General features: G+C 32.3%; 1 protein-coding gene across 6 annotated transcripts in view; it reads right to left on the reverse strand.

The window, feature by feature from the left end:
- Positions 1–13,874, reverse strand: part of C3G (C3G guanyl-nucleotide exchange factor) — a 65,912-nt gene that overhangs the window by 3,206 nt on the left and 48,832 nt on the right. For 3 of the 6 annotated variants that reach the window (XM_035092045.1, XM_035092040.1, XM_035092046.1), the window contains exons 2-15: positions 9,284–9,683; positions 8,102–8,335; positions 7,843–8,028; positions 7,445–7,749; positions 6,006–6,122; positions 5,235–5,554; positions 4,844–5,045; positions 4,496–4,519; positions 2,885–3,080; positions 1,627–2,132; positions 1,233–1,247; positions 956–1,130; positions 222–866; positions 19–150 (exon numbers count right to left, since the gene is read on the reverse strand). In XM_035092045.1, the coding sequence (XP_034947936.1) occupies positions 19–150; positions 222–866; positions 956–1,130; positions 1,233–1,247; positions 1,627–2,132; positions 2,885–3,080; positions 4,496–4,519; positions 4,844–5,045; positions 5,235–5,554; positions 6,006–6,122; positions 7,445–7,749; positions 7,843–8,028; positions 8,102–8,335; positions 9,284–9,683 (3,457 nt within the window). The remainder of the gene's footprint in view (positions 1–18; positions 151–221; positions 867–955; positions 1,131–1,232; positions 1,248–1,626; positions 2,133–2,884; positions 3,081–4,495; positions 4,520–4,843; positions 5,046–5,234; positions 5,555–6,005; positions 6,123–7,444; positions 7,750–7,842; positions 8,029–8,101; positions 8,336–9,283; positions 9,684–13,874) is intronic. The other 3 variants (XM_035092043.1, XM_035092042.1, XM_035092044.1) reach the window with 3 other exon arrangements.

Raw genomic sequence — 13,874 nt, forward strand, 5'->3', positions numbered from 1 at the left:
TTAAAGAGAAATACTTACCCTTTTTTAAACCTCTTCATATTTTCAACAATATTAAATTGTTGCCAACGTTTCGAGAAGTTTATTGTACCATCAGGCAATAAATCGCTATTTCCGATATGCACGAAAGTCAGATCTTGAAGAACTAATCCTCTGTAACATTAAATGATCATCAGTATACACGAATAATCCTTTGTATAGTACCTAAATATGAAGATACATACATGTATGGAATACAAGGCGGTTGTGTTTCAGCTAAAGCTTGTCTGTATGCTCGAAAACTGCTAGAACTATCGATTAATGCACAATATTCCTTCAATCCTTCAGTAATATGTTTCTGCCATTCGAGCCTCCTAATTGGAGCACTATCTAATGCGGACAATAAAGCTAAATAACTGTTAAAGTTATTTATTTTTCTTAAATGTTTCATTATTTTAATGAATTTCACAACATATTTCTCTCTGTCTTTTGCTTCATTTTCCATACGATGTTCTAGAATTCTCGAACGAGCCCAATAAGACATTTTATTAAAATGCTCTGTGAATCTCGTTAAATTCGGGCTTCTCTCTTCATTCTGTTCTTGTGCCCAAATTAGAACTTCTGGAATCTCGATTTTCATAAAAAGTTCAGCATCCAAAAGTGTCATTTGCTCTGCAATCTGTTCGCTCTTGAAATCAAGCAGTGATGCTTGTTTCGTTGACACACTGAGTGATGATAAAATTGGTTGAGCTGTTTGCAATTGTTTGAGGGCATGTTTTTCTAATATTTTAACTCTTAAAGCTTTAGCCATCGTTAAATCTCCACTGCATACCAATTGTTGAACGAATTCCATTAAAGTTTGAAGCAGTACGTCATCAAGATCTGACATTCTGAGGATTAAAAAATTATCTTAGAATATCTATGAAGTATTTTTATTTATTATTCAAAGCTGATAATTGGAATAATAATAAATACGTACGTTAAATCACTAACGACTCGAACGAGTAATGAAAAAGCTTCTCGTGCTGCACGTTGCTTTATCATATCTCCAGAGCATGAAAACCTCTGATGTCGTTTGTGTAGCTTTTGTATCAGTTCCAAGGGCGACATAAAAGTCCTATACGTCGTTAAAAATGCTTCCTGATAAAGGAAATCTAAAAACAAAAGCATAAATAATATAATAAAACGAATATTTTTTAGGGAGAGAGGATTAAATTACTTTTTTCAACGTAAAAGAAAAAAATGTAATTACGAACCTGATTCTTTTTCGTCTAATCCAGCATAAAATGAATCAGATAAATCAAGTTAATAAGTCAATATTATAATACATTATTTAAAGAAATTCATTTCACCAGCAATTTTTATTGTATCAACAATTAACAATAAAGCCTATAAAATAAATCGTGAAAAAAAGGTCTCATCGCTACTTCATTGATCGTAAAGTTGAAAGAATAGTATCGAAGGTACAGAGAGGTTGTTTTAGTAATTAAACTTACAAAAAAAACACTGTATCTACTCTAAAAAAGTTTAATAAAACTTTTACTACCGGTTTGTATAAAATTGTAAAACAATAGTAAAAAGTTTCAATTATTGCTGGTAAAATGACCATATAATTACATTGGTTCTAAAAAGAACATCTGTTGAAATTACCATGTTTATTTGCTTTTGTTGCATGGATCAATAAAGCATCAGGATGTCCACCTCGAATATCCGGACCATCTTCCTCTGGTTTTTTAAAGACTAGATATTTGCTGATATCCAATTCTTCAAGGATCCCATCATCTTGATCGATATCTCGTAGCTCTAAAGTATTGTCATCAACGGAAATCGATGAAAGGGCATTACTTCCTGGTCTAGATGATGACCGGGACACGTCCAATGTGACATTGTTGTTATTCAAAGTAAGGACATTAGGAGAAATACGTTCTTTCTTTTCTATTTTTATGATTGGTTCTTCTTTTATTTCCTTTACAGGTGTTGACGTTATAACAGGATCGGGTGTGTGTAAGCTTGGAATACTGACTGCTGGTTTTGGAGAAATGGGTGGAGGAGTGATATTGGACCTGATGGATCGTGATCTCTTTGGAGGTAAGGCTGGTGGTAGACTAGAATTATTTGTCACTTCCCTGGTCGTTGGACTCATGCTGATCGATATGCTGGAAAAAGAAATAATTTAATGTCATGAGTATTTGACATTGACAGGTAATAGGTTTTTTTTTTATCAGATAAATAATTTATGATAATTTTGGAAAAATTTTGCATTTCTTTACTTGAATAAATATATTGAAATTGAACTCAGAATTTATATTATTTTCAATCAAGTTTTAAGTAAACATTCATAAATAAATCTCAAAAATTTTTTTAAAAAGTCTTGCTACTTTTATTTACTATGTTTTTACTTTATTACGAAACACCTTTATATGGTGCATAAAAAACTATGTTATCATATTTTTTTCATAATATATTTCATTAATGAACGTTATTAAATTGCATATTCATAGAATTTGTGATGTCATTTATGAAGAAAAACAAGCATGAATTTTCATATACCAGATTATACGCATAGACGAGACATTTAATATGACGATAGAGAAATTTAAAAAAAAAGAAAGATAAATTACTTTTCAATACCAATTACAAGAAACATAAAATTCAACAACAAACATCATAAATAATTACTCTATTTCTTAGTTAATAACCTAATTATTCATATAAATTCGTAAGAGAGTTCATCATTTAATTTCTTTGGTAATTATTCAAATGTATTTCTCATTATCATATTCAACGAGGCAAATTAATAATTATAGCACAAACATGAACTTTCTTGTAGAGGATTACTGTTGTGCTCAATTATGAATTGAGCATTCGTTCAGAGTTATTACCATGACAATCACAACATTTCTCTCACCTTGTTCCATCATGTAAACTGGTCAAAGTATGAACCATTGAAGAGCAAGACTGAGTAGTTGTAAGTGACATTTCATGCTGCTGCCATTCAGCTTGCATTGAATTATATGCAGCAACTGAGTGTCGCGTGCCAAGTCCGGATATAAAGTCGTTGGTGCTGTGTGAGCAGTTTCCGAACATTTCCATGTACGCCATTACTGCAATTGTCAAAGTTTGTATGTGAAATATTGTATTCAATTTAAACTCTAAGCGTATTGTGTAGCTTGATGCAACATGTGTGACTCGCGTGATGTATAGGATCTTTGCAGACTCGGGATACAACACAGTTGAGGGAATTAGATGAGCAACTAACAATCGCGTTTTTTAAAAAATATTATAAAAACAACTTGAGTCAACACTATAATTACAATCACTTGGATGTTCATTTGAAGATGTGCGTAAACATCTTCTCAATACTGCACAGTGATGCGATATTTATTTTTCTGCGGTTGATTATGTAATTCAACAAGTTATAATTATTTTAATTGAAGTCAAGTTATTTTTTGAAAAACACATATCAGAGTTTTAAATATCTTGATTTACTTTTTATATATTCTTCGGTAAATTTATTTTATTTTATTGACATGACCATCGAATTAATTCATTTTTTAAAATAAATATTTAAAAACATAAAAAAAAAAACAGCAATTATTTTGTAAATGTCTGCAATAAATGCCAAGAATTTATCGTATCAAAATTTTTAACTTAAATATTTCTTAAGGCCAATTAAAGAAGAATAATTAACTGGAGGAATATTCAGTAGAATGAATAAAGTCAAATACGAGGGAGTCTACTGTATTAAATAAAGTGAAGGTGGAAGATCATGCACAAGACGCGAGCGATTCCTAACATCAATAAACTTGCAAATTAATCTTCCACCTAGAGTATTTAATCTCCAAGTCGCAAATTTAAATGTGAGTACTAGCGAGGAAGCTCAAAAATTATGTATTAATGATCAAGCTCAATTCCAAACGCTAGTATATAATTATATTATATCAAATTTGATGGCACAGCGGACAGAGCTTATATTATAACAGTAGGATGATGAAAACACAGTAAAAAAAATTGTGTTGAATTCATTAGTTTCAAAAGTTTATTACAAAATGGATCTGCGTTAAAGTTAGAACTGTATTTAATTAAAATATGAATCTTTGTTTATTAAAAATAAATAAAATGTCTATGAAAAAAAAAGTAAACTCCATTAAAATTGTTTTCAACCTTGGTTCAAATCAATATTGATTAAAGGAATGTTTCAATTTCACATGAAATAAAATTGTTCCAATTAAATTAAAAAATTACAACCAATCACTAACTAACAATATTTTAAATTAATTTTCACCACTGAAATTCAAGACTAAACATGATCTTCATCAACACAAGCTTTTCTACTGCAAAATGGGAAAAATCATGCTTCAACGTAACAAAAAAATGAACATAATAATAAAAAAGCCGTTGTCAATAACGCGTTTGAATGACTGCGATTGAATAAATGACAAAAGGGTATTTTTGACTTAGCGTGAGGATGTTTTGCTGAGGGTGGTTGAGATATAAACGTGGGCGTGATCCCACTTACCGGAATATGCCACTGATTGGAACACTGAGGGATACAAAATATATACGTCAGTTTAAACCTAGCACATAACATGTAGCAATCTGAATTTAGCTAATTCCACTAAAATCTTTATCCAACATAATGACCTGCTGCGTTGCAGATGTAAAATTCCACTCAATTTGACGTTCGATTATATACTAAACTAACTCTTTAAATCATTGTGTATTCAAATCATCTACACCGTCAGCTGGTCATAGTTTTTTCATCAAGCGAATAATTGGCAGCAGTTGAATAACGATATTTTAATAAGCATCAACATATCCTTATTCAAATACTGTCAATATTCTTATCAATTATTGCATCACTTACTGTGCCTCTTTTTCAACGGCAACGGTGGCGGTTTACTCGCGTCTGGACTGTCGCTTGAACTTGTATGTAAGCTACAGGTTGACAAGTGTTCATTTTCTGGTACATTGTCATATTGAGATAACTGTCGCTCTTTTTTACGCTTTGATCTTTTTTCTGGTAGAGCTGGTGGAATCCCATTTGAGTCTTCGTTCATGCTGATTTCCTAAAAAAAAAAAGTATTTACATATGATGAAAAACATTGATTTTTGAAGAAAAAAAATCTATTTATAGCCATCATAAATATTTATAAATAGATGAATTAGAACAAAAACTTGGATTACTGTTAATACTTGAATAGATTAACACAAGTTTCTAGACAGTAGATGAAAATAAGTTTCTGGTTAATACTCACATTGACTAATTTTTCTAAAAGTGATGAGTCTCCATTACCACTTATGTTAGTGGTAGTAATAGTGTTTTTAGAACTCGAAGTCGTTCTATGAGTTACAATCGAGTTCTCATTCTCAGTTGAGACTTTTTGCTGCATAAATGACTGCTGTTGAGAGTTAAAAGTCTGCGAATTATAGCTGACACTACTTTGCTGTGAAGATCTCTTGGATGTTAGACTTGATGTGGTGGTATAACTTTGTGAAGAACTGCGTTGCGAATGCATTGATACAAAGCCCGATTCTTGTGTTTGTGTTGACAGTCTTTCCATTTTTCCATCAATACCTAAAAAAGTCCGATCTCTATGGTATGCTGACTCACGAGAATTAAGATAACCAGTGCAATCGAGTGTAGAATGAACAAAGAATTTTTTCAAATTCCACCAAGGATCGTTGTGGCGTTTCATTATTAACTCAAACTGACATTACAATTTAATGCAAAACCAATAGCCTCGGATACGAGAAAAAGAAAAAAAGAGGTTTGAAAGACTTTAATACAAATCCGTCTTATTATTCTTTCTGTCTAGAAGCATATGGAAGACTGTCCAGGCGCGTAGGCAAAGACTGCACCCACGTCATTGGCCTCAAAAGCTATTTGAAGGTTCTTGCGTAAATTTAGGACGCTTTCATCTTTCTTTTTCCCATTTCCGAGGCAAAAATAACGTCCGGAGCTTGACATAATTTATCAAGATTTAGGCGCGGATGCAGACTAATATTTTAAAAGAAAGTAAACTCACCAGTGAATGGGCTGAGGATCTCTTGTGGTATTTGCTGACCCAGCAGCATTGTGCTTGGAATACTCGTTTCTGAACCATCCCAAGCACTGCAGTTGTTTGTTCCATTCAATTGCAACCCTAATAACAGGAAAAAAATTCCATTTAGCATTGAATAAAAAATTCCTCCAGTATCATTCCTGGTATTATTTATCAAGTGAAGGTAGTCAGAGAGATCTCAAGGTATAATTTGCTGAATTTAATGACGACCAGGTTGTGATTGCATACCCAAACAAATATTCCGTAACTCCATGAAAATAGCATCGAATTTCTCTTTATCCCGACCACTTTTATTCTCCATCATTGACTTTTATTTGTAAACCAGTCGACAACGAACAGGTAATGATTTGAATATGAAGACAAGGCCACAGTTAATCTCACGCTGTTTCACTTTCAACTGCACTAATCCAAACTCAACTGATATGACTGGAAATAACCAACTGGTCGTGTGTGACAAGTTACCCAGCTTTCTGCTGACTAATCACCATTCCCATGTACCATCCTTCGCTTATATACATGTATGGAATCAGTTCACTACGCATCTGACCAGTGCACAACTGTCATCTAGCCCGTATACGCTGACTCCAACGCGTCAAATACCAAGGGGACATTCTCAGATACAATCACACGTCAACACTTCTTTCATTAACACCTTTACAATAGACGTTTTGTCATATTTATAACTAACTCTTGCCCTCGACGTGACAAACATTTTTTCATTTTTCTCTCTGTCAATGTAAATCTTCATCAAAACTTTTTTAAATAATTTTATGGCCTCTAAGAAATTAAGATATTTAACATTTAAAAGAAAGTAAATAACATGTAATATTGATGAAGAAGTAATCAAGTATTGAGAAGGAAAGTTTATACGTTTAGAATTAGGGGAAATTGAAGAGTGATGGCCCCCTGCAGGCTTTCATCAGTTTACGGGAAATTAGTTGCTAAATTCGATCGTATGCGATTTAAGCTTGTCATTCAACTTTATAATCTTAGTACTGCAATGTATTTTTTAAAATTAAATATGTTTAAAACTTCAAAAAAAATTTTATTTAACAATTATTCCCTTTTAATTAATACTTTCATAAATAATCATAATTAAATGTTCATTTTCTGCTTCAAATGACATGAATTTGATTAATGAATAAGATAATAAATCATAGCGAGAACAAAGAGCTTTAAATAGGTAAATTATTTGATGCTCATCAGTTTAAAGAGAATTCAAAAATATTCATATTTATTATCAAACTTTTAAAAGCCAGTTGACAAATATTGGTGTTGATGATTTATGGTGTTTCTCAGTTACAAACTATTATACCCTAAAGGACTGTTTATCTCAATTTCCCCTATTGAAGATATTTAGTTAAGTTGCGAAGTACTTAAATGGAACTGTTAGGAGAAATTACCATGAATAGTAGCCATAAGACTAAGGTCCATGCTATCGTTAAGAGATTCATCATTAGGTCCCATAATAGCACGGATTTCATCTTCGTCCCTTGAGTGGTTTAAAGCAGAGTCTAAACTTCCTGCTGATGCACTGAGGAGTGAAGATGAATCCTCTGGGGATCGACTTCTTAATGAACACCGGTCCAAACTTGAAGCCAGGAAGCCGTCAGATTCGTCTAACAACTGTTGTGCTCGGGTTCGCCTTTTGGGAGGCAAAGGTGGTGGTGTCGAAGAGCTATTCTCCTCGGAGAGACTTAAGTTGGTTCTGCAAGGATGAAAGTAAATTTATATTAGAAAAGAAAAAACAATCTCAAGTACTTGAACAGTAACTCTTTATTAAAAATGTCATATAATTCACCTGTCTGGAAGTGGTGGTTTGGGTGGTGGACTAGAATCCCTTAGGATTGACTCAGAACTATGAGAGCTGCGTACCAATGTACTAGAAGCAGCAGTTTGCTCAAGAATCTGTCTTTCTCGTGGTGTTAGTGGAATGTCAGGTAAAGAATTCCTCTGAGAAGTTAACTCTGTTCCATAACTTGACGTCCTATAAATTGCAAAAGATATAACAATTGGCTTCTTTGTAATTCCAATGAGAAATCATTAAAGCTGAAGTTTACCTGTTGTTCGTGGTGATAGGTGGTGGTTTCTGACGATTTGATATTTTCTCTTGAGCCAAGGTAACTAAATTTTTTACGGCGTCCTCAACTAATCCTATCACGTGGGTCACGTTCTCAGTATCTAGAGCTGGGCATGGCACAGATTGATCGCCGTGCAACAACACGTCGTCGCAAAGTTTTAGAAGTTGTGCCAGAGCTTGGTAAACTTGATTCGTTGCTGAGCCCAGAGTAGAACTGCAAAGATCAATATATGTTGTAATCATATTATATGAAACAGATTTTTTTTTAACTGGTCAAATCGACATTAATATCAATAAAAAAGCATCTGACTCCAACGATATAGAAGTTTTTTAACCACTGTTTTTTTTCATTCTGCTTTGAAAAAAAGTTTCATTCAATAGGGAACAAAAAAAAAAGTGAACAATGCGTCAAACAATTTGACTTTACTTCGACAGATGAAAAACTGTCAAATAAAATTTTCTAAACCACCCGAGTGTTTTTGGATTTGCAAAGAGAAAATTTATATTGGAGTTTGCTTTTCAACTGAAACTACAACAACTTATTAAACTCTTGTTTATTACTTTCTTTTCAACAAAACAAGTCGAATTTATTGATAAAAAAAAATTAATTAAATAAAAATATTTAAGTTAATAAATGTTAATATCAAATGAAAGATTTTTATCGTACGGAAAAAGTGCACGTATGATAGTTTTTTTCAAACGAATAAATTTTCTCAGGTTTCTAGATAGCATCAACATGTAAATGAAGTAAAGTAATTCTGTTGAGTTAAGCACTGAGAGACTTAATTAAAGTAATATTTATTTGATGAAAAAAACTCTAAAGTAAATTTATTTGAATATGCAACGTATTTCTATCTTGTTGTATAAATAAAGAGTATTTACACCCGATTATCCCCGAGTAAATTATTCATCAGAACACATTTTATATAGATTCTATAAACTACCTTATTTGAATAAAACAATACATTAATATATTAATAATAAATAAATGTTTTGTAAAATATTCCATTTTCAGAAATATCCCTTCCTTTAAATGCTTTGATAAAAATGCATTATATTCATATAAATTCACCCAAACTTTCAATGCATTAAATAGTTATTTTTACATCGGATATGCGTATTTCATATGCACACTCTGAAACAAATAAATAAATAATCTCACCTATTATCATACAAGAGGTAGGATTTGAGAACTGTGTGGATTGTGGTAACGGTATCAAGTACAATGGTGCCATTGCCCGGCAGCATTTCAAGTTTTTTCTTCGATACGACATCACGAAAATGTAGTAAAGCAAGTTGAACCTGTCGTACATGAATGTGGAGATCACGTAGGGGATTTTTGTCAAGATTATCGTTAACTACTGGTGGTTTCTCCCTTGGTGTTCTTGGTGATGAGGGCGAAGCAGCACGGGTTGTTACACCACTCCCACCCCCACTGACTCCAGAGTTGACTCCTGGAGAACGCATCTGCGAGAATTTCTCGAGAAAGTCCTCCTTGAAGGAGCGTGCGCGTCGGGCTAATTTGCTACCCCGCGCCTTTCCACTGGATCGCTCTTCGACCTCTGTAACAAAAAAAAATCGGATATTAAGATGCTGTGCAGAATGTTGAGAATTTATCTTACTTTAAAGTAAGTATCATTAATTGGCTAGGATCATGAGATTGTTGACTTTCTTTCTCTAAAATCCAACGTCGTTTCCTACGAATTTCAACCACTTGTATTTTTTAAACCTTTGATGGAAAAGAAAAAATGTCATGAGTTTGAAATCTATTTCTTGATGTATGTGACTGCTGTAGCATCAGAGTTCATGAATGGATGGGCCGATTATGTATAAGGTAAGTTACTCAGCTTGAAAGCTACTTGAATTAGGATGGTTCTTAGTTATGCTTGATGATTGTCACTGAAGTTATTTCATGGTGATCAGTTCGTGAGACAGTTAGCATAGAAATCTTAACTAACAGCACTTGAATACTATGCTTATTGTAGGTGATTGGACTAAAGTTACTTTTTAATTTAAGTTTTAGAAGAAGTCTATCGAAAGTTACATTCTACTCTCGTTAATTTTTTTCAATCATTGAGAAAATACTGTGTTTAAGAAAAAAATTGTAATTGCATCTTTTATTGCTCTATTAAGGATAAAGAGAATAAACAAATGTACAAGTAAGGTACTGGCAGGTAGCAATTTTTTCCTCTGTAAGTACGTATGATATCCTTTGAAATCGGAAAGAAAATTTTTACAAGGTTCTATGAATAATCTCCAGTGGGACTATAGGGAAGATTTGGGGAATCAAATTTTTTTTTTTTTGAAAATTTTTCTTCTCTATTCCAAATGTACCTTAACTGTTTTCTACTTAGAAAAAAAAAAATTTACATAATGAAATTAATGAATTAATGATATATTGGCGAAAAACTGAGAGATATAAAAATAAGCATAACTTCTATACTAATAATGCTACAAAGGTGATTGAGGGCTCATTTGAAAGATTTCGATGAAAGGAAAGAGATCGATATAGTTAAAATCATAATTGTCGCGAAATTCATGCAAAAATTAGAGCAAGTTCCCGTTTTACCCCATTTTAGGAGTGAAATAATGGATTTTTTATAAGTTTGACCCGATTCCGCATTTCTACGCATCAAGACGAAGAAAATGAGTGGTCGATCATCAAAATCGGACAACTTTGATTTTTCGACTCAAAAAAATGGCAAGTGGTACCCCTTTCCATTTTTTTTGGCGAAAAAATAAAAGTACTCCGATTTTCAAGTTTGACCACTCATTCTCTTTGTCTTGAAGCGTAGAAATGCGGAATCCGGGCACCGCCCGGAAAAACTCACTTTAACACCCTCAAACAGGGGTAAAACTGGATACACACTAAAAATCATCATCCCCCTGACTTTAAACCCCTATAACTCATGAACGGACGATCTAATAACTGTTTTTAGGGACGTTTTATAAAGATTAAAATCTAAGCTATCTAACGATATCCATAGATTAATTTTTAAAAAATCCCTTCACCCTTAAAATCGCTAAAATATAAAAAAAATCCCATTTTTTTGGGACTTTGCCAACTATTTTGGCAAATTTAAGGGTGAAATAAATTTTTTATACACTTTTCGTGGATATGGATCTTTAGCTAAGATTCTGAAGTTTCCAAATACCCCTTAAAAATTGTCATTCAGCAATTTGCACAAAAGTTATAGAGGTCCAAAGTCGAAAGTAGATGATTTTTTGACCCTTGCTTTAACTTTGAACCTCTATAACTCTCATACAAGTCATCCAACAATAATTTTTTAGGGGTATTTAGAAACTTCAGAATCTTAGCTAAAGATCCATATCCACGAAAAGTGTATAAAAAATTTATTTCACCCTTAAATTTGCCAAAATAGTTGGCAAAGTCCCAAAAAAATGGGATTTTTTTTATATTTTAGCGATTTTAAGGGTGAAGGGATTTTTTAAAAATTAATCTATGGATATCGTTAGATAGCTTAGATTTTAATCTTTATAAAACGTCCCTAAAAACAGTTATTAGATCGTCCGTTCATGAGTTATAGGGGTTTAAAGTCAGGGGGATGATGATTTTTAGTGTGTATCCAGTTTTACCCCTGTTTGAGGGTGTTAAAGTGAGTTTTTCCGGGCGGTGCCCGGATTCCGCATTTCTACGCTTCAAGACAAAGAGAATGAGTGGTCAAACTTGAAAATCGGAGTACTTTTATTTTTTGGCCAAAAAAAATGGAAAGGGGTACCACTTGCCATTTTTTTGAGTCGAAAAATCAAAGTTGTCCGATTTTGATGATCGACCACTCATTTTCTTCGTCTTGATGCGTAGAAATGCGGAATCGGGTCAAACTTATAAAAAATCCATTATTTCACTCCTAAAATGGGGTAAAACGGGAACTTGCTCTAATTTTTGCATGAATTTCGCGACAATTATGATTTTAACTATATCGATCTCTTTCCTTTCATCGAAATCTTTCAAATGAGCCCTCAATCACCTTTGTAGCATTATTAGTATAGAAGTTATGCTTATTTTTATATCTTTCAGTTTTTCGCCAATATGTCATTAATTCATTAATTTCATTATGTATATTAATTTGCGTGCAGACAATATTTTAAGTACGTTTGCAATAAAGAAAAAAAATTAAAAAAAAAAAATTTTTATTTCCTAAATATTCCCCATAATCCCACTGCAGAACTTTTCTACTAGGGATCATTCAAGGAACCTTTGAGGAACGAAAATTTTTTATACCGGATATTTTGAACAGTTTTTTAATTTTCTCATGAGAAGATTGGATCTTTCAAGCAATATACTTTAATTACTCTCTCGATTACTTGGAAATCAAAAAGTTATTTTCTACGATCGTAAGTGTTACTCAACCATTGCTTAGTTTCATTAATCAAATTGCTAAAAACAATTTTATAAAATAAACAGCAATAAATATTTTTGTAACAAACATAGTCAATAAAAAATTTCATTTGTAAGTCAATATTTTTTTAGTATCAATTATTTTTAAAAAAATCCCAGATTCATTAAGAACCAATTTTCAGGAAGATATTAAACTCTGTACACAAAGAAAAACAAATATTGAGTATTTTCCATTGCAAACAAACCAACATATCATGGATTCTACATTGAATTAATAAATGATGAAATACAACGATTGTTTACTTGCTTCAACTAAGTTCTAACTAATAACAACAGTCTATAACTTCACCTAAATTAATATTAGTTTCACTTATCCAAGTAACTATTATTACTAGTTGAAGAAATTAATTAACTCCAACATGGAATTTCTATAAATACTTCTACATCAATGTATTTTATAGTAATTAAATAAAAATATTTCAATTAGAGTGAAAGAATTTTTTCAACACACCCGAGAAAAATTAAAATGCTATTATTTTCCATCTGAATGCACAATAATTTCTTCTACATCTGTTTTATTCCATTTCTTATTGAAAGATTTAAACTTAACAAAGTTTCCAAATAAAAATTTCATTTAAAATTGAATTTAAATGCCTGCACACACTTGACTTCTGTTATCCCTTCGTTCTCTATCAAATTGAACAAACAAATTCCTGGAAAACTTTTCTCCTCTTAAAAAAGTATAAAAAGCTTTCAACAACATAACGTTACATTTGCAAATATTAAAAGCTTAACATTGTAAACTCTGATAACTATTGATAAGCTAAAATCGATAGTTAAAAATAAAAGAGTGTTTGAATAGGAAAATCAAATAAAGTAGACGCTTGCAACCTAATGTAGGATCATTATCAGTGGAAAGAGTGTATTGTATAGACTGTTTTGGGAATTAGGGAGCAATTTGCGGACACCAGGGATTGAAGGAGTGAGAACATCCCTTGGCAAAGTGCCCGATCACGCACGGCTTTCTTATTCGCCTGCTGGCACTTCTATAGTAACATAAAAAGTGGAACGGGCATTCCAAACGTTGAAAAAACACCGGTGGGATGTGCTAGCACGTGCATACATATTTGTTTTTGCGGAGAAAGAATAGAAGCATCAGTCTATACCAAGATCTTGATGAACGTCATAAATTTTCTTTCGTTTTATTTATTATTTTTAACAAACTTTGATGAGCATCAGGACGATAGAAGAAATACATTGTCCAATTAATAGCATTGGAAATTAACAATGGATTGCTTGAAAGAAAATCATTTACTTGGATCGAAAACTTGAAGAAGCAAAATTGACTACAAAGGCAATACTGTTGAAAATCGCTTTTAATTGCTGGCTCCAT

This window comes from Chelonus insularis, unplaced genomic scaffold (genome assembly GCF_013357705.1).
Source record: "Chelonus insularis isolate UGA/USDA-ARS -01 unplaced genomic scaffold, ASM1335770v1 contig_93_pilon, whole genome shotgun sequence".
Taxonomy (NCBI): Eukaryota; Metazoa; Arthropoda; class Insecta; order Hymenoptera; family Braconidae; genus Chelonus; species Chelonus insularis.